The sequence below is a fragment of the Mauremys mutica genome, chromosome 5, assembly GCF_020497125.1.
Source record: "Mauremys mutica isolate MM-2020 ecotype Southern chromosome 5, ASM2049712v1, whole genome shotgun sequence".
NCBI lineage: Eukaryota > Metazoa > Chordata > Testudines > Geoemydidae > Mauremys > Mauremys mutica.
In genome coordinates this window covers 28,698,239-28,720,373 of record NC_059076.1, presented here as the reverse complement: position 1 = coordinate 28,720,373, position 22,135 = coordinate 28,698,239, and the positions used below count along the sequence as shown (strand labels likewise).

Genomic DNA, 22,135 nt, shown 5'->3' with positions numbered 1-22,135 from the left:
CTCACTTTACTGCATCTCACAGCAGCATTATGGGCGGGACACCAAAAGCATGCACCTGCTAACTTGAGGAACTAGAGCTTTTAAAACAAACAAAATGTTTTGGGTTCAGTTATGAACTTCTAATTTTTTATTACCTTAATCATGTTTTAAAATAATTAACTCATTTTTTTCTTAAAATAAATTATCAGTCCTTTTTAGAAAAAAAAAAGGGTCAAAGTGTATCCTTTTGACCTCTCAATTTAAAAATATACTTCAATACTATTCATATCGTAATGTCTATTCTCCTGTCTAACCCTGCTTTAGGTTCATAAATCCCAAGCAGCCCTGTTTCCTAAAAAGGAAAGGCAATGATCAGTGTTGAAAGGCAGCCGCTATCTCTTCCATGGAGATGAAGATCACGTAAAAAGCACTACCCTATCCCAATGATTCTTCAAGAAGCACACTTAAGGACAAGTTATTACATTCATGCACAAACCTATTATAGGTTGTTTTCATAAGATATACAGCACATTTATCTACTTATCAGCCTATAGCGACCCAACAGCCCATCATACACTGTCTAAAATAAATAAAACATTTTGTTGTGTTGATACACCCAAAGATACAGCCTCTGTAATCCTGGGAATAAATTCTCACCACTCTTCCTGGAAGTAAGTGCACATCTGTGCACAATAAACATTATATGCTCCTAATCTATAATTTTGATTCTGTATTTTTTCCTCATTTTACCAACATTTTCTGCCAACAAGTCTATGAAAACAAATGTTCTTAACCAAAGAAAATTATGGCAATTGCCTAGGGAGGTTTTGGAATCTCCATCACTGGAGATTTTTAAGTGCAGGCTAGACAAACACGTGTCAGGAATGGTTTAGATAATATTTAGTCCTGCCAAGAGTGCAGAGGACTGGACTAGATGACTTCTGGAGGTCCCTTACAGTCCTATTATTCTACAAGAACTAGAGTAATAAAAGACCCTAGTAAAATAGCCTTTTGCATGTATGAAGTCTTGCTGCTGCAGCTGGGCCTTGCCTTTTAGATGATCAGATTAAGGTAACTCAGTTTGGAGATTTTAATCACATCACCAATGACTTGATTTGAAAGATACATTTGTTTATGTACTTGTGACATACATATCCTAAAGGAAACACAACTTAAATATTTCAGATCAGAAACTCTCTCTACTTTTGTATAGTAGCAAGCACATTGCGGTTCCTGAGTTTGATTGATGTTTCCTGGCATTACTGCAATATTAAAGAATTAAGGCACAGTATCTGCTCATATTAAATATGGGGTATTTCCTTTCTAGTAGTCTGGGTATCTGTCAGTGGTGTAATGCTTATTTCTATTAAATTTCATGCATTAGTATTTCACTGGACTTCTACGAATATTGTTTGCATTATTTCACTCTAAATACAGTCTAAATATTACTTCTATGCTAACAGACTTCTTAAATAGGATAAACTGATTTACTGAGTCACTTTCATTGCCTTGAGATTAGTACTTTGTGAACTACTCAATTCAAAGACAATCATATTTGATATTTTCTTATCACAAAGAATATGTTTATATATTATATATATACAAATAGGGCAGTGGTTCTCAAACTTTTGTACTGGTGACCCCTTTCACATAGCAAGCCTCTGAGTGCGGACCCTCCCCCCTTTATAAATTAAAAACACTTTATCTATTTAACACCATTATAAATGCTGGAGGCAAAGCAGGGTTTCGAGTGGAGACTGACAGCTCACGACCTCCCATGTAATAACCTCGTGACCCCCTGAGGGGTCCCGACCCCCAGTTTGAGAACCCCTGGAATAGGGAGTTATGCTCATAAGTGTAAATTTGCACTTGATAAACGAATATACTTGCCTTAACTTCCATACAAAAAGGCATGCAACTCCATAAAAATAGGATGCAAATTCAACATATATACTTTCTTTTTCAACATTAAAAACCAGTTTCTTTTACATTCTTTTCCTCCCCCCCGCCAAAAAAACCTGTTTTTGCACATCACTTTTAAGATATTATCTTAATCACTGTCAGGATTGTCTCATTTAGACATTCGGGAGTTTTACACTGCTCACATCTGTTTTTTTATTACAGAATAAAATGGACTATAAATCTGTCTTTATTTACCCTGTTGGTCTTCTGCAAATACTTTTAAAGACTCCAGTGCTTCATGAAATACCCAGTTATGTTCTTGAAGTACATCTTTCAGTTCCTATTAAAACAGGATTTTCATTATCACACCATTATGCACAAAGTATATTCTTTAACAATTAGGAACAAGAGCAGCACTTCTCAAACAAGTACCTGATAAAACCTTTGATTAATGCATACACTTATGCACAGGATGCACGATGCATACTAAATATATTGTAACTAAGCACCTGATTTTTTTTAAAACTGTTCCTAACTTCAATTATCTCCCTATGATGCAACAGGTCTTCTAATTAAAGTTAACAGTATTCTAGATGAAAATGCAAGGAAATACTATACACAAACTTCAGAATATTGCACATCATCAGCTTACCACCTTACTAGTATAGTTAATATACTTGGCCTTCCACATTTAAAATATAAAACCACTAAAAGCTGACTGAATTCTCTACTTGACTGCTGATCTATTTCAGCTCTTTATACAACCACCAGCACAGTTTCTAATAATTCTTCCTCTAAACACCAGGTATCCCACATAATGACCTATACAGATACACCTACTCCAGTTTAAAGAAAAAAGTTGAATTCTAAAAACAACATGAATATTTTAATGATACAACAATGTAATATGTCTAAATAATTTTCACATATATTCATACTGTGGGTCAGACTCTTCGGTCTGGCCAACTCATGCTTAATGCAGGACCAGAAAATGGGCCAACAGGGTTTATATATTCTAATTTATGTCCAATTGCCTACAGTCTCAAGAGACCATGCCAATAGCGGCAGCAGAAAGGTGTTCCTGCCATGAACCCTTTCTGTAGAAACACTGCTTGTGCTGAGGTCATTTGACTGGCTCCATGACATCTAGAAATTCCCGTTGGCCAGGTAAGTGGTTAAGCAGCTGGAATGGGAGCTAAAATCTGGTCCTGTGCACTTATTACATTTTTATATTCTTACATAAACAGTAGGTTTGCCCCCAAAAAACACATACTAGCTTACCTCTTTATCCAAACTGGGAAATTTATTTTGCAGTTTCTTTACAAGAGCTTCTTGCTTTTCCCATTCTTTTTGAGATTCTTCCCCTTCTAGCTATGATTCAGAAAAGATGTAGCAATTTTAGAGATCATTTCGCTTAATGCTTCATAATACTACTACTCAAACAAAAGTGAAACAACATGCCTAACTTTGCTTACCTTTTAAATAGTCACCCTTTGAATGATAAAAACAATTTGCAGAAATATCTGAGCTGTGCAGACAGAAATAAGTGACTAATACTGTTTTCTTCATTTATAACTGTGTTCAAAATGAGACAAAACCCTCCAAGAATGGTATAGAAAATTCTTAGAGTACTGAAAGAGGAAAAAGTTTGAATTCAATAAGAAACAACAGACAATCAAAAACTTTAGGTTCTTTACCAAATTACAATAAATGGATCTTGGCCAACTTAAAATCATTTAAGTTGTTCTAAAAAAAAAATAAAAAATAGAGTGGTTTTATATGACATATGTGATTCTTTAACAAATAGTGGTCAATCAAGTTAATTTAAAAAAAAACTTGAAATTTTGGAGAATATAACTCAGTCTTGACGACTCTTCTTGTGGAGAAGGAACGGGAAGGCAGACATAGTTAACTTAAACAGTCAATTACTCAACAATGGCCCTTTAAAGCCATTATGAAGTTCAACTTTGTGTCAGAATTCTGGCAAATGTAAAATCCTAGGAAACTGAATATTGTATTAAGGCACAATAAAATTATACCAAACCCTGATAAAAGATTTCCTGACAAAAGATTTCCAACACAGAGAGAATATAGTAGAACTACAGTTCCTATTGGTTTGTAGGAAACAGGGAATGTGGCCTAGCAGTTAAAGCTCATAAATGGGAGCCAGGATTTCCAAATTCTACTCACAGTTCTCTTATGGATTCACCATATAACAATATAAGAAATCAACACGAGAACGACCAGACTGGGTCAGACCAATCATCCATCCATACCAGTATTCTGTCTTCTCACAGTGGTCAATGCCAAATGCCCCAGAGGGAATGAACAGAACAGGTAAACATCAAGTGATTCATCCCGTTGCCCATTACCAGTTTCTGGCAAACAGAGGCTCAGGACACCATCCCTGCCTATCCTGGCGAATAGCCGATGGCCCTATCCTCCATGAACTGATCTAGTTCTTTTTTGAACCCTGTTATAGTTTTGGCCTTCACAATATCCTCTGGCAAAGAGTTCCACAGACTGAATGTGCATTGTTTGAAAAAATACTTCCTTTTGTTTTAAACCTGCTGCCTATTAAGTTCATTGGGTGACCCCCTAGTTCTTGTGTTATGTGACAGAGTAAACAACACTTCCTTTGTTAATTTTTCCACAGCAGTCATGATTTTATAAACCTTTATCATATCCCCCTTAGTTATCTCTTTTCCAAGCTGAAAATCCCAGTCTTCTTAATCTCTCCTCCTATGGAAGCCGTTCCAGACCCCTCATGATTTTTGTTGCCCTTTTCTATATCTTTTCCAATTCCAATATATTTTTTTTTGAGATGGGGCGACCACATCTGCACGCAGTATTCAAGATGCAGGCATACCATGGATTTATATAGAGGCAATGTGATATTTTCTGTCTTATTATCTATCCCTTTCCTAATGATTCCCAAAATTCTGTTTGCTTTTTTAACTGCTACTACACATTGAGTGCATGTTTTCGGAGAACTATCCACAATGACTCCAAGATCTCTTTATTAAGTGGCACTGACTAATTTAGACCCCATCATTTAATATGTAAAATAGGGATTGTGTTTTCCAAAGTGCACTACTTTGCATTTATCAACATTGAATTTCATCTGCCACTTTGTTGCCCAGTCACCCAGTTTTATGAGATCCTTTTGTAGCTCTTCGCTGTCTGCCTGGGACTTAACTATCTTGAGTAGTTTTGCATCATCTGCAGGTTTTGCCACCTCACCGTGTACCCCTTTTTCCAGATCATTTACGAGTACGTTGAACAGCACTGATCTCAGTACAGACCCCTGGGGGACACCACTATTTACCTGTCTCCATTCTGAAAACTGACCAATTATTCCTTGGTCTAGATCAAGTTGTGATCTGATCTTCACAGCTTTATCTCCCAGCCCAGCCCAAAGATAAGATCCAGAGCATGTCAAACAGCAGGAGTGAAGCCAGCAAAAGTCCTAGTCCATTGGTGACACCATGAGGTACTGAACAAAAACTCAAGGAATTATGGTTCCGTATCATTTCAACATCCACACCAACAGCAAATCTTGATGACTTCAGTGTCAAGGTCAAAAAGGGCTCAGCTCAGGGAAGGAAGTAGGACAACATTAGGTTACTTTTACATCAGCAAGCGGGGGATACCACACAAGGAGACCAAATACGGGGTGTGGTAGCGCCTACACAAAGAATAACCAGACCTCTCTACCATCCAGATCTCATTGTTGGCTCACATGAAGCTAAGTGACCAAGTGGATGAAGGCCAGCAGCATTTTCCAGCCAGCTCTGGGAATCATGTGCTTAACCATATTGTTAGATCACTTAAGCACAGTAGGGAAGCTTCTTTAAAAATCACCACAGCAGTCAGGCCAACTTGCAATCCCTTCTCAGCAGAGGCCAGGGACAGAGCTCGTGACAGACCAACTCCCTGTTCACCTGAGGTGAAGCTCATGACCAAGCTCACAATGCAGCTGCCTAGCAATATTAGCAGTGGTATGCATGTACTGACGCATCACCAGACATACAGGCAAATCACCTTACTTCTCTCTCTCATCTGTAATATGGTTATACTACTACTTACCTATGTGTCAGAGTTGTTATGAGGCTTATTTAATGTTCATGAAGCCCTCTCAGATGTTTAGCTGAATGATGCTAGAAGCTACTGAATTGCCCAACAGTAGTTGTCAGCTCACCTGCTAGCACTCCTGCCTATGGAGCACATGGGTCCCAGGTTAATAACTACAGTAACATTTCAAATGAACACTTAGCAAGTCCAGGTACTGCGTCTAGTTTCTAGTCGCTAATTAGCGAACCAAGGTGAAGTAGTAGCCCTTAATTTGTAATTCTCTCACTTCTGTTCATTTAAGTTGAACACACATTTTATGAAGGCTTTTTGTGAAACTGGTTAGAAAAATTCCGACTTTTTTGGGTGGAATTTGGTTTGTTGAAATCAAAATGTTTCGAAGAGATTATTTAAATTTCAAGATTCTAACACAACACTGCCCACCAGGCAGGTTTCAAAACCTGGCTACCAGGTTTCCTTTGGAAGCCTGCCAGCTCACCAGCCCAGGTCTTCAGCAGCCAGGACCGTCCAAGGCTCCTGGCTCCCCAGCAGCCCACCTGGCAGGCTAATAGGAAACCAGGAGCCTGGAACCCCCAAGTCCCATCTTCCAGGCTTGCTGGCTCCCAGAGTCCATGGTTCCAGGGCAGTCTGGCTCCGTTCCCTTTTGGAAAGAAAAATGTTTTTTCCCCCCAAATCAGAACTAAACTAGATTTCAAAATTCAGTAGATTCCACTTATTAGCAACCTCTGAGTTCCAAAAGAAAAATTGCTGTTTTCCAGAAGTTGCCAATAAGCAGAAGGTACTATTTTCAGGGGGATACATAGAAATATCAGTGTGGAACAATGATACATTGTACAATTAATTGTTTATTAACTTTCAGTTTGACACAGTGTCCTGAAGAAGGAAACCAAAAGGTGACATACAGAAATGGATATATTGTATAGTGTACCACAATGCACAGAGCAGACGTAGTAAATCTTAGGTTGCTATAGGTCACAAAAACTACAGTGGCACAGAAGTCTATCATGGCAAGCATTTAAAAGGTAATAAAGGTAATAATTGGAGATATACCAATCTCCTAGAAATGGAAGGGACCTTGACAGGTCATCGAGTCCAGCCCCCTGCCTTCACTAGCAGGACCAATTTTTGCCCCAGATCCCTAAGTGGCCTCCTCAAGGATTGAACTCACAATCCTGGGTTTAGCAGGCCAATGCTCAAACCACTGAGCTATCCCTCCCCACCCAAGAAAACATACAATGTGTGTCTACAGGCTGAACTGCACTGTATTTACAGTTAGTGCTCCTCTTGTGTGTGAGAGTAAAGCAGCACAAAATTTTACTATATTTCATATACAAAAAATGTTATAAGAACACCATTTGTCCATTGTTATCTTCTTTATACAGTTTACCACCTCCAATTGCAAATCCTTCTCAATTTTGCGTGCAGCCATGTAACCACTCTCAAAGCCATGATTCTGGCATATTCTGCAGAAAACGTCCACTGCCCGTAGCTGTTGTATAAGCAAAGGCTCTGCAGGTTCCTCGTCCCATCCACTATCCACTTGTGCCTCAGCCTGTAGGCACTTGACAACCTCTACTATCTCCAAATGTTTGGCATGAGTGAACTCACCTTCCATCTCCAAATGACTGTCAAACTCAACAATGGCCTCAAATTCCTTAGCTGTTAGACTGTCAGGAACTGAAACGCTGGCCAGCACATCAATGTTCACCAAGCCAGCATTTTCTGTTGTTCATACAAACCTGCCCTTTCTGAAGCAGTTTTGAACAGTCTTGAGGAGAACAGGAGCCCATGATTCCTTAGCGAGATGAAGTGCATCAGAGTTACTTTTTTGGCAACATCCACTGCTAGTAGATGTGGGTCAGGATAGAGAGAGGCCATTATGTGTCCATTAAGATGAACATGGCAGTGACCTTTGAAGTTTTTAATGAGACCGATCACCATCGGCTGCATAGCGGAGGCTGTGTTCGGAGGCAAAAACTTTAACACAATGTGTGACAGCTCTACAATTGAATGAGCTGGACAATTATCAATAAACAAGCAGACATGGCAGTCCTGTAGTCTCAACTTCCTGTTCCAGTTCTTTAGCCACTCTTCATAACAGCACACTTGTCATCCAGGCATTGGCTGAACTTCTGTAGATCATAGGCAGCTTTGAGTAGTCCTTAGGGAAATAACGGGGCATTTGCTCTTTCCAATCACCGTAAGAGACCGTTTCTCTGTCCCATCCAGGTTTGCACAACACAGCACCGTGATGAGGTCCGTAGCTTTTTTCCTTCCTGCAAGCCCTTCTTTCAGCATACCAAGGCTTTTTTCAGCACTAGTCTCATCAGCATTGAAAATATCATGAGGCTAGAACTCCTCTAGAATGCTAGGTAAGGCATCCACCCTCCATTCATTAGCCACCAGAAGATCAGCATCTTGTTTCTTGCCGTGTTCCTTATACTGAATGACATTGTGCTGGGCTTTCCAGCAACAGAATTAGCGATCCACAGGGTTGAATTCCTTCCCCTGTTCTGCTGCCAGCTGACTCGCTTTCTGTTTCAGCATCAGCCCAGAGAGTTGAGCACCTTGGCCAAGCTTACACTGAAACCAGAGCCCCAGGGCTTCACCAACATCAGTCTCCTTTCCATTGCCTTGATGCTTGCAGCCTCTTTGTGCTGTTCCCATGCGCCTGTAAAATGTTACGGCTGTTCTTCAGAATGAACGAAACAATCAACTTTGAGACAAGCTACTCACATTTGCTTACTGCCAGGCTCACATAGGGCCTACAGAACCTGAATTTACTGGTGAGAAATACGTACATATATTTGGAAGCCATGGCATATACATAAGTGCTCAGCTGTGCATGCTCAGAGCCAGGAATCTGATTACAGGTAGGACTTCTCTAAAGAGCTGTTAGTAAGCAGCATGCCTCTTGTTAGTATCAATCTCATTAACATTGATGTTGATAGGTGGGCATTTAATCGCTGGCAATATGTCGCCATTAACCAAAAATTGCTAATAATCAAGATTGCTATTAAGCGGAATCTACTGTAACAAAATCCTCTGAAATGTAATTGCCTTTCTCCACCCAACTCTACTTTTAACAAAAGAATTCCCATCCTTGCTACACCATAGTCTAATATCATCCTTTTGCCATGATGTCGTGTGCTTTTCCAGGGTTTGGCCTGAAGATGTGATTGTAGAACTGTACATCAAATATATCAGATACAAAACTGAATGGATCACCTTCAGAAAACAGCTCCTCTTTACTAGCCAAGGTTATCAAAATTACCCAAAATTTGGTTTACTGTTCCAAGTTCCTTGTAAACATTTCCCCAAAACACAACTAAATTACCATTTTATTTTATATATAAAAGATCAAGAAATTGCTTACGTTTTTCTGTATAATTTCTCTAAGGAAAAACGTAAGCAATTTCTTGATGCTTAACTTAGGATCAAACTCTGATGCGGACAGACTCTGCACACCCAACAGCTTCCACTGACTTTATGGGAACTGATGGTGTTGAGCACATCACAGGACCATGTCCTTAATTGCTGTTCCCTTTTTCCCATGATAATACTGCAGTTGGCACTCAGATATAATTCAATACACACAGAATATTGAAGCATATAATCTTTACCAAAAAAAGGGGGGGGGGGGAGAAATCAAGAAATAATGAAAAAATTAAGTCAGGAGTGTTGTTAGAGAGGGGGAAGCAGAGCTATTAACTCCAATAATGAGAAGTGTGATTTCCCGAGATAAGGCACGAATTCAGGTGGCTCCAGATGTTCCCAAAGCCATCAGGGATCAATTTATTTTGTGGCTGTAAGACAGAAAGGATAACACTTACAGAGTTCGTTTTTTGCTTTTTTGAAATTTGGTCACCACTGTCTTCAGAATTGTTTGTGGGTGATTGGCTTAGTTTCCTTTTTCGGGATGCAGCTTTAAAAATATAAAAAAAAAAAGCAGAACTGAAAATTACATCAATTAGAAATTTATCCTGAAACAGCAGAATCATTCAAATCAACATTACAGAAGCTACCAATTATGTGAACTTTGAGAAATACCAGATATTAACAAATGTGAGAATTTGTGTAAACACACCCATCCTTTTAATACAAAACAGCATAGGAACCAATTATTTTTAGACAATATAGAATCAATATGATTTTTACAAAAGAATTTTAAGCATCTGGGAGCAGAAGCAATGAAACATTCTATTCTAATAGAAATTTAAATTTAAAAACCTTTTCCTTTTGAACTATAATTTTCATCTCTGTTAATGTTAAGAGGGTGAAATCAAATACTGCACAAAATATGCAAAAAATTTTTTTTACCATTGTAACAGATGGTTTAAAGGGAATATGCAAACAGCTGAATACATGTTTATGTTCACAATGTGTCTTTTCTGTGATATTTAAGGAACCTAAAAATGACACACAACTTATTTAGGACTCCAAATTTAGGTTTTGTAAAGAAGAAGGTTATAAAAAAAAATTAATATCAAATTAATGCAATACAATAGAACCTCGGAGTTATAAACTGACCAGTCAACCACACACCTTGCATAACAGTCTCACAAGAAGGGCAATGTTTGAAGCCCAGGGATTCTGTGCTGAATCAACACCTCTGGGCTTCAGAAGAAGAGCAAACGAAAGGCACAAAGAAAAACTATTGTTATTTACACTAAACCTAAGAGCTAGCTAACACAAACATTTAGTGTGTTAAATGCTTAAAAGGAACCATAAGCTGGAGCTCCAATTCGCAGTAGGGAGGGGGCAGAGAGGTAAGAGGAACTGAAAGTGGGTTGGAGCAGCTCAGCCCTCTACACCCTTGGCTACATGCATGGGGACCCACTGGGGCATATGTGCTGCCCTGACAAGTATTAGTGACAACTGATCTGGTCACACAAAGACCTACAGTGACATACAGATGTGCACAAGCACTCAAAAATCCATGGAGTTCAGTCAACAAACACCAATATTGCCACCACTTAGTAACATTCTAAAAAGAAAAGTGAACTGAATTCTATAAGCCACTGATTTAATTTCATACTTCGTTTCCACTCTGTCTTTCAGGGTTGAACAGAGCACGCAAATAATATAACTATACCTTTTACATAAAATTTGAGAACTTATGTATTAAATATTTTAATCTTTTATTTTAACATTAAACAATTAAAACTGTTCATACTTCTTACGAATTGTTTAAATGAAGAAACTGGCTATGACTCAATTTCTGGCTATAAACATGAGTTCTGTCATTAGCCAGAGAGAATCTGAATAACAAAAGTAATAAAGAATTTTGCCTATTCTTTCCCTCACTCAATCAGCTGTAAACTTTCACAAAAAGAAAAAACATTATGTGTTGAGGCAGGAAAGCAGGTGTTCAGTGATGCCTCCTCTTCTAAAAACAGGCCCAAAGTCAGATGATTTATGCCACTGCATTCAGGCATGCTTACTCCTGCCTAAATCTTTTAAATGAGAGCAACAGATGTCATTTTTGTCAGAATTTTACTTCCTAGAACACCTGTTTCTGTGGGCTTGTAGGCAAGGACATGAAATTGCATTTTTGTATGAAAAAGTATGGCTAAAAGGTAAAGCCCGAATACTAGAAATCAAACTTGGCATGAGCTCATAGCAAATATTTTGGTATGAACATTTTAAAAACGCAATACTGACCTTTATAACATTATTTTAACTTAAAATAAATTTGGTAATAATAATAAAACCCACTCAATTTAGGATTAATTTTCTTCCAGGTGGGACTTTACTCATTTCTTGAAACAGGTCTAGATAGAGATCTGCTGGAGATGGAATGCTTAAGTTTTATCTTTCAATTATTATCACAATTCTCATCCTCAACATATACATATAATGGTAATTTCAAATGCTTTTTGAGATCAGAAAGTATAAACTCGCTGTGGACTCAAACACACAACACAAAGTATTAAAACCATTTAATAGTACTAAGCATCTGTCATAGCTATATTATCAATAGACCAAAGTCTCAAGATGCATAGGGGATCATTGCACATAAATTACTTCCTAATGTAAGCAAGCACAGTCCATGGGAGAGATGAAAAAACTAGTTTCTCTTAGGGCATAGGGACACTGAGCTGTTGCTCTGCTAATGTCACAAAACACCAACATGAAATCTTTATCATGAAAGACACCTTGATCATTTAAAGCAGGGGTAGGCAAATCTTTTGGCCCTAGAGGCACATCGGGTACAGAAATTGTATGGAAGGCCGGGTAAGGGAAGGCTGGGGGAGGCTATGCCACCCCAAACAGCGAGGCGTGGCCTGGCCCCTGCCCCCTATCCAGCCCCCTGGAATCCCCACCCCCATCCAACGGCCCTGACTGCCCCCCCAAGACTCCTGCATCCTATCCAACCCTCCCCGCTCTACGCACCTCACGTTACGTGTGGGGTGGGGGAAAAGGGGTCTCAGTCCTTTCCCTGCGTGTTTCCCCTGCTCATTTGGCTACTCTCCCTGGCAGTCGGGGAGAGCTCGCTCCCTGTCTGGACTTGGCTGCTGGAGACAGGCGTCAAGCATGCTGGGGTGGAGGGGGGGCCCCTGGCTTGCTCTGCCTCTGTGCCTGTCAGCACAGCCCAGGCCCCTTGACTGCCCTGATGCAACACCCCCTGCTCATCGCCTCCCCCAGAATTCCCCCTGCTCCCCACCCCCGGAGCACGCCACCCTGGAACACCAGGTTTGGTGGTGGCGCTATAGCCGTGCCGCCCAAGCTGCAGCCACACTGCCCAGGCGCTGGGTGAACTGTGACTGCGAGGAAGGCAGTGAGGGAGGGGAGCAGAAGGGGATGGGCCAGGGGCTAGCCTCCGCCCCACTCATCGCACTGCCAGGGAGTTGGGCTGGCTCCTCTGCAAGCCTGTTCTGACCCCACTCCCTGCAAGAGCTCAGGGACCAGAGGGAAGGGTCCTGCGGGCTGGATGTGGCCCATGGGCCGTAGTTTGCCCCCCTCTCTCATTTAAAGCAATCTCCAGACAATTAAACTGAAAGTGATCTTATTACAGGTAACTTCCCACTCTCACACCTCCAATCAGAGCTGTCCCTAGGGGATGGCAAATCAGGGCGACAGCTCCAGTCCCCCCCGCTTCGGGGGGGTCCCGTGCGGCAGCACAATTGGCCAGCATGGCAGGCAAACCACTGGCTAGGAGAGGCTACCCCCAGTCTGCCTCTCCCACCCAGGATGGAGAGAGCACGGGGGCACTGCTGCAGCCTCGCCAACCCCAGGAAGGTGGGCGGCGTGGTCCCAGCCCCCTGGAGCCCAGCAGCGCCACCGAAGCAGGGTCCGGGGAAAGCGTGTGCAGGGCCATGCCTAGCCAGCCTCCCACCCCGGCACAGTTGGTCCGAGAAGTGACATCACTTCCACCCCAGGCCCTGCACGCCCCTAGGGATGGCTTTGCCTCCAATTCATTAAGAACACAGGTATAGTTCCTGCAGCTAGATGGAGACTGCATTATCAAAACTTGTTATTTCATCTCTTGTATTATTTGATCTTTACATTATTGTATTATTTGATCTTGATCTCACACTCTTCAGGTTTTTGCATAAGCAGTAACCAACCACCAATAAAATGAGTATGATTTAATCCTGGGGAAAAAGTTTTGACTCTGGATTTATACGGAGGACACCAAAAAAGCCAAGAAGTAAGAGCGTCACGTGTTTGCTGCTCTGTACCATTCCACACAGTGAGATTTTCCATCACATTACTAAGTATCTCAAATGCCCATAAGGCATCATTATTTAAAAAAAATAAAATTCTAGGGCCTAAAGACAGAGTCTGTTAGAGCTTCCAGAAATGTCTGGAGAGATGCAAGATGGCTAACAGTCCAACAATTCTGACTTAATATTTCAAACATTCATCCTAAGCAAACAACCTTACAGGATGAATTTACTCATGAAAAATCCCTGCAGGAAATAACTTCTTCATGCTGATAAAAGTTTATCTTAATCTAGAGATGTTTATGCCGCTTTCCTGAATTCACTGTTAATGGCAAAAACTACTGAGCTAACACTCAACAGGTCCTTTGAGGAAAACTTTAAGACTTAATTCACAACAAACCATGAATATAATGCTATAAAAGGTACAAATCAATGTATAGGCATTTGTTTATTCAGAATTAGAACCCAGCCAACTGGATTTTAGTGGCCAACTGCCCGTGGGCCACTAAACCAGATAAAATGACTGCCAATATTGACCTGGGCTGGATTTGAACAGGATCTAGAGATAAAAAGCTCTGCTAATTCCATTACAATTCCTTTGCATAGGAAATTAAAAAGACAGACAGACAGACAGACAATGACCAAGAAGATCGCTCAATTACTCAAACTGCAACTCCTGTTCTACAGAAAAGAGCAACCTTGAGCTACAGAAACCACTAAACTCTCCTTTTATTATGAGAGCATGGAAAGAATCTAAAACAGTTTAAGTGAAGAGAAAAACTAAACAGTGTGAATATTTTTCTCTTTGCATACATGTCTTATTGCACTTAAATTTAAATATCCCCCCCTCAAGTTTGTTGCAATGTGAAAAGTCTTCCTGAATAACACACAATTGGTATAATGTTCCAGTGGTAAAGATTACTGCATACCTTCATCGTTAAACTTCAGACCAGCAGCTATTGCTTCATCCATTGTGCTTGTTGATTCTATCAACTGACAAGAGAAAAATTAAGTGATCAGTGACAAATTGAACAGAAAAAAGTTGCTAAGTAACGGTTGAAACTTATTTCACTGCCTTACAACATTTATAGTAAAATCTAACCGCAGTAACATGCGGTCATTAACCAAGCCAATTAGAGGGGCCAGTTATTGCCTTGGAAGCACTGCAAACATATGGATAGAAATACAGTACTACTTTTCAGGAACGCAAGTTTCACTAGTTGCATTTCTTGAATATTCTCAACATATCAGTGTTCACTTTTAATTTCTTCAAAAACTTACCTAGTTAAAATTCCAGCATTGGAAGCTTAAAATTCCATCTAGTTGTAAATATAAACATTATCTATTTACCAGTTTTATTACTTCGTGCTAAGTCTTTCAGATCTGTTGACTTCCTGGATCACGTGCATAAATAGGGTATCCTGTTCTGCTCTGGTAGTTTATATGTATTCTTATTCCCAATCCTAGGAAAAGACCCTTCGCCCTCCCCTTACATAATATCTTGCATTTGAGGCTCTCAGTATTTTTATAAACTTGTGAACTTCAACACCTCTAAAGTGTTGCATTCATTTTACACATGAAGTAATTTGCCAAAGGTCATAGAACAAGTCAGTCACATAGATGGAAATACAATTCAGGAGTCCATGTTCTCACCCTCAATTTTAATCATTACACAGTGCCTCAGGTTGATGACAATAGGGTAGCTGTCTTAAGCAAGCACCACTCACTCTGGAATCATTCATTCCCCGAGGGCTTGGTAAGACAGGCAGTACGAGAACTTTCATGTAAAAACAGGTGACAAAAGGACTGTTGTTTACAATCCCAATTGTTGTTTACAATGCCCAGAAGAATGTTGCACAGGTGCGTACAAGGGCAAAAATTAGCCCTGCCATTAGAATTTAGAAAATTCTGTTGATAGGGAACCAAAACAGAAGCCTTCTTAGTCTCTCAGTCAATTGAATGCAGTCAATTCAGCTAACAAGAGTTCCAGTTAACAGATAAAAAAATTGTAACTTAAGTCAGCAGATATGACTGAACACAAATCAGGGAGCAGATTTACTGGGTAATAAAGTGTAATATTTAGTCATTTTTCTGACCCTTACTGTACCGTGAAGTGCAATTCTTCCCTGAAAAGTGACACTAAGAACAGCACTTTGTATTTTCCAGCCCAAATGTACTCAGTATAGAAGTAAAAAAGAAGATTTCTTACTATTAATTAGCATCCTTCACAATGATCCTCTGCACACTCACATTATTGAGAACATACACCTAGAGCTGAGCAGAGTGGCACTCTCAAGAAACAGTACCAGTTGGAGCACCCCCGTACCTCAAGAAACCACCAATCCACTTGGAAAGATACTAGGCAGTGAGGACCAAGATAGATTTCAGAAAGGACCAAGAAGGCTATGGTGAAAGACGACTCAATTTGGCTGACTTAAATGCCAAGGCTTTAAAAACTAAGCTAGCAGAGATTTATTCCCTGAAATTACACTAAAACAATAAAACGCAACCATATACAGGAATTAAAGTTCATTTTTGTTTCAGAACTAAGTTTGAGTAAGAGCATCCAGAAGTTCCAGGTTCATACATTAGAACATTTGGAAAGAACTAAGATGACTGAAGCACCTTGCCCCCTTTATAGCACTGCCTCAAACATTTAGAGCTATGGGGTGGGGCTTTTGGGTACTCCAACAGGCACTGCTTCTACTACACTGGTTGGCATCTCCCTAACAGTGCAGAGGCCATTCAAAGAACTTCCACCTCTCTCCCTGTCCAACCACCAGCTCTGAACACTCACTTTGACATCTGAAAGTCAAGACGTGTTCTTTCCTATCTACACATCACCAGTGACACCTGTGCCATCTTCAAATTAAGCCTTCACTTATTATTTAAGTTCTCAGAAAGGAAGCATAGCCCAGTGGTTAGCACGTTAACCTGAGACAAGAAATGCACAGGTTTGATACTCTGATCCATCACAGCCTACTTGTGTGACCTGAGAAAGTCATTCAGTTCACTCGTCAAGTGGGGAGAATATTGCCCTGTCTCACAGGGGTGCAATGAGGTTGAACACAGTAAAGATTGAGAAGTTCTCACATACTATGGCAATGGGGGCCATATACAAGTGCCATCAATAGATACATGTGTGTAGCTCCATTGACGCTGCACAGGTGTGACTGAGGTCTTAATCTGAGGAAAGTGACACAGAATACATTTCAGCTAAAGGAGGGTAGAGCTGTCAATCATTATGCTTAAAAGCAAGCATCCATACTGTGACAACAGCAGCCAATAGGCATTAGGCAGCCCACCTGAGACTAATGAAAAATATCAGAGATGTAGCTCTAAGTCAAAATGAATTGAAGCTACATGAAGGAGAATTTCCATAAAGTCCCAAGGCAGTAGTCTAGGTTTCATTTTCATTGCAGAGAACTAAGGACTAGGACTATGAAAAAAAATTCTAGGATAACCTGTGGGACTGAAGTCCATGCCTTTGACTATACTAGAAAAAAAGTTATATAGTGGCTGATGATCACCAAATATTGGCTGCCTTACTCTGCCTGTCTAAATGGGGCTGATGATCTTTTTACTGATAGAGCGGAAAGGGCAATCCTCTATTAAACAGGTGTTTCTTTCTGCAAGTTATTTAGCAAACAGTTTAGCCTCATTTGCACTAACATGTTTTAAATATATTTAAATAAGAATGTAAAAGCTTTAAAGGGGGACTTTTTAGGAGCGTGGTAATTAAACTTTAAAATCTTATCAAATGGAAATAAGCTTTTGCCAATAAAAGAATTAAAAAGTTCTTCCTGCATTCACATGGAAGGCACTAAACACACATATTGCCTAGGAAATAGGCTGCAAAACCAAACAGTATTACTTGTAATAATTCTTGGTCACTTCTTTGCGGAAAGAGTTCCTTCAGTGTTTGGAGTTTCGCATCTCTGATGTCTTCCTCCTCATCCATGTCTGGCAATTGGTCTGCATCATTTGTATATGTAAATGTAGGTGGTACATCTTCAGCCTCTTCATCATCAGACTGTTCAGAGCTACCATATAAGGAAAAGAAATAATAAGACTTTTTTTCTTCTTAGGAATTCTGTTTTAGCATCCCCATAATTGTTCAGTGAAAATGTAGCACCACATAAGCTTATATTAATATCAGGTAGCTGTTAGTGTATTACCATTCTTTGAAAGAAACTGGAAACAATGTAATAGAACTGAAACCACACATCACTGGCAGCACAGTTTAACAACAGGAAAAAATTCTCTTGAACAAAGGCCTTATTCATTCACCATAAAGCAAAAAAAAAAAAAAAAAAAAAAAAAAGCACAAATCCACTTTTTTTGCAAGATATCTTTGAGTCTTGCAACCTACTAATATCCAGCATAGCAGTGGATATGGTTGTATATTACTTGCTATCTACTGTTCAGAAAAAAATGAAGCATCTACAATTCACAGAAGTCTACTGTACTTTAGCTTAGCAATACCAGTGAACCCATGTTTTATTTGAGGGTGGCAATCTGGTACCTACTGTATCGCATAGCCATCCAACATTACAGCAGCCAACAGAATGCTTGACATCAATAGGTAATGTCACTATCTGTGTCTTGTCAGTACTATCAGAGTTCACTCTTTCACAAATGGAAATAGACTAAGGTATTATCTAAACTCAAATTCAGGCTCAAAAGGTCCAATATAAATTTTCCTCAGAGATAAGATGATAGTGCGGACAGAGCCTTTACAAACTCACTCAGGGAAGGATCAAATCCATATCCAAGATGTCATCTAAATTAAAAAGTGAACCACATGAAAAGACCAACTTATAATATTTAAATATATTTTAAAAAATGGCTTCATCTTGCAGTATAGACAGAACTTAATTTTGTTTTAACTATGTCCCTGAAATATACACCGCTACCCCAATATAACATGACCCAATATAACACGAATTCAGATATAACGCAGTAAAGGGTGGGAGGGATAGCTCAGTGGTTTGAGCATTGGCCTGCTAAACCCAGGGTTGTGAGTTCAATCTTTGAGGGGGCCACTTAGGAATCTGGGGCAAAAATCAGTACTTGGTCCTACTAGTGAAGGAAGGGAGCTGGACTCTATGACCTTTCAAGGTCCCTTCCAGTTCTAGGAGATTGGTATATCTCCAATTATAAAAAAAAATAAAATAAAATAAAGCTGCGCTCCGGGGGGGCAGGGCTGTGCACTCTGGTGGATCAAAGCAAGTTCGATATAACACGGTAAGATTTTTTTGGCTCCCGAGGACAGCGTTATATCGAGGTAAAGGTATAGCTTGGATATATCCAAATCTATGAAGGCTTACGCACAACTGGCAACCCTACAAAATGGAACCACATTTCAGTTTATCTTTAGTTTTGTAGCACAGGCAGGACCTAAACCTACTTATACAGAGGAGAGGATCACAGCAATTTAATTTAGGTAAGTGTCTGCATAGAGATGGGGCAGAAGAGAGTGAAAACTCAAAAATGTTGTTGTTTCCAACTGACACTAGCTACATATTTTTCCATTAGACTGCAATATGTGAATAACTATCATGCTGAGAAAGTGTAATAAACTATATCCTCTGTAAAAGATGCATGCAAAAATTTGAGAAAATATTTTCATTTTTCATCAGATATTATGCTGTACTTGCCTACAACTAGTGCTTAAAAAGCTAAGCAAACCTAAAATACACCTGAACACCACCACAAAGCTGTAACAAAGCAAAAAATTCCTTTCCAACTTCAGCTAGGGATCAGTTTATGCCCTTAAGCAGGAGGATGAGTATCCCTTGTAACGTTTAAATACAGCGAGGCTGCAAATTATAGTTCTATTAATATATTTTAAATCCTTTTTGCTTTAGTACCTGCAGGAAAAGAATATTTGTATTAAGTCCAAAGAAAAAACAACAACAAAAAAATCATTGTAAAGGTTACATTTGCTAAATAAGGTGTTTACCAATCATATCATGTATAAAATCCCAAGTACTTGAAAAGAAGGTACAGGGAAACCCCGCTATAACGCGCCCCACAATTACGCGGATTCGGATATAACGCGATCATAAGTTGGTGCCAGCCGCACCAAGCAAAAAAAAGAAAAAAAAAGGCGGCTGGAGCGCTGCAGAAGCGCAAAAAAGAAAAAAGAAAAAAAAAAAAGGCTGGAGCGCCGCTGAAGAAAACAAACAAACAAAAAAAATGGAATGTGCCTTCCCCACTGCCTCTTCCCCCTACCCCGGCTTCTTCTTTTGGTGAGAAGAGCCATTCTCCTCCCCAGGTGCTCCTTGCTCTTCCTCTGCCCCTTGCACGTCTCCCTACTCTCCCCAAGTGTTTCCCTCTCTCGCTGCATGGCTGAGAGCCCCTGCTGCTGGAGCTGCACCCTTTCAGTTACTATTATGGGCAAGTCACTTTCTGCCCAAGAGAAATTAACCGGCTTGAAACTGACCGGCTTGAAATGGTAAACCTCACTATACCGCGACCCCGCATTTATCACGATCAAATTTTTTGGACCCCAATCATTGTGTTATAGCGGGGTTTCACTGTAGTAAATAGTTAAGGACATCATAAATCTTACATTGCCAACATGATCACATTCTTAATGAGTATAAAGAAATGCATACTTTATCACAGCATGGCAAGTTTAATTCTGACCCATGAACTGAATCTTTTTAATATATTCTAGGGAGCTCAGGTAGTGACACCTATAGTTAAGGTTCCTGACACTTTCCATTAGAAAGATTTTATTTTCAGTGGTTTATAACTTCACAAAACTAATTGTTAAGGGGAAAATTTTCCATGCTAGGTATCTGCTTCAAACTGACAATATTATAAAAGTTTTAGCTAAAACAATTAAGCTGTCTGAGCGAACAAGATTAAGGAAAAATACATTTTACCTACAATAAAAAAAATTAACAACCATTTTGCTGAAAAACTAACAGCAACATACACTGGAGCACGGATTTGAAATTTGGCAAGGGTGGTTGTGGGCGGATTGCTCAGATTTCAGAATAACCATCCCTGTAAACATTCCCCCAAATTGCAGTTTGCTCAGTTAAGACTTGTTAGCATTTGACAGCTAAATTCTCTGAAGACTGTTTGCATGAGCATGCTCCAACCTCAAACAGTTGCCACATACCAACATGACTACATGTGCTATCCCACAGCGCAACTGAGCATGCTCCCAGCCCAGGAATTCAGGGGCTGAGCAGGACTTTTGCCACAACTGTTACTAGCAGAGGCCAATATGGCACCAGACACTGGAACTGAGAGAGAGATGCTCTCTCCTGTGCTCTCAATGGTCCCCATGCTGGCACAATGGCAACTTGGAAAAGATCTATGTAGCCTCACTCAAATGCAGAGGCGTGAGGAACAGAGGAGGAACAAAGAAGGAAGAGATGCAGGGGAAACAAATTAGGAGCAGGAGCTCAGGGGAAAGGAAGGATAAAAGCCTGGGGAGGAAGAGGGATTAAAAGCTGAAGTAGGGGCTGATATGCAAAAGCTTGTGCCTCCTCCACCACACACCTTCCAACTTTGGAAAATAATGAGCCAGGGATTCTATAAACCAGTGTTTCTCAACCTTTTTGATACCAGGGACTGGCTTGCTACCTTCCTAAATTGTGTCAGAGATCTGAGGTGCTGGTCCATAAACCGGTTGTTGAGAAATACTGCTATAGACTTCAGAGTGGTAACCATGTTAGTCTGTATCAGCAAAAAGAACGAGGAGTACAGGTCTGTCGCATCTTACGCGCATTTAACATGCGTGATTTCAGCTTTACGCAGTTGGCAAAAAAGGAGAAAAACAACAATTTAAATACTGTTTTTGTAGTGCAGGCGATTCTGCCCGCCATTCAACTCAATGCAATTTTGACTATACACAACACAGTTTTCGCTTTACGCGCTAATCGCGGAATGGAACCCCCGCGTAAGATGAGACAGACCTGTACTTGTGGCACCTTAGAGACTAACACATTTATTTGGGCATAAGCTTTCGTGGGTTAAAACCCACTTCATCAGATACATGCAGTGGAAAATACAGTAGGAAGATATATATACACAGAGAACATGAAAAAATGGGTGTTGCCATACCAACTATAACGAGACTAATCAATTAAGGTGGGCGATTATCAGCAGGAGGAAAAAAAAGTTTGTAGTGATAATCAGGATGGCCCACTTCCAACCATTGACAAGGCAAGAGTAACACTAGGGGAAAAAATTAGCCTGAGGAAATAGTTTTACTTTGTGTAACGACCCATCCACTCCCAGTCTTTATTCAAGCCTAATTTAATGGTGTCCAGTTTGCAAATTAATTCCAATTCAGCAGTTTCTTGTTGGAGTGTGTTTTTGAAGTTTTTTTGTTGGAGTATTGAGACTTAAGTCTGTAACTAAGTGACCAGGAGGTTGAAGTGTTCTCTGACTGGTTTTTGAATGTTATAATCCTTGACGTCTGATTTGTGTCCATTTATTCTATTGCGTTCAGACTGTCCGGTTTG

General features: G+C 40.0%; 1 protein-coding gene across 3 annotated transcripts in view; it reads right to left on the bottom strand.

Moving 5' to 3' along the window:
- SMARCAD1 (SWI/SNF-related, matrix-associated actin-dependent regulator of chromatin, subfamily a, containing DEAD/H box 1) overlaps positions 1 to 22,135 on the bottom strand; it is a 220,994-nt gene that overhangs the window by 29,557 nt on the left and 169,302 nt on the right. For all 3 annotated transcript variants that reach the window (XM_045017696.1, XM_045017695.1, XM_045017697.1), the window contains exons 4-8: positions 17,518 to 17,686; positions 14,573 to 14,636; positions 9,807 to 9,898; positions 3,163 to 3,252; positions 2,137 to 2,221 (exon numbers count right to left, since the gene is read on the bottom strand). In XM_045017696.1, the coding sequence (XP_044873631.1) occupies positions 2,137 to 2,221; positions 3,163 to 3,252; positions 9,807 to 9,898; positions 14,573 to 14,636; positions 17,518 to 17,686 (500 nt within the window). The remainder of the gene's footprint in view (positions 1 to 2,136; positions 2,222 to 3,162; positions 3,253 to 9,806; positions 9,899 to 14,572; positions 14,637 to 17,517; positions 17,687 to 22,135) is intronic.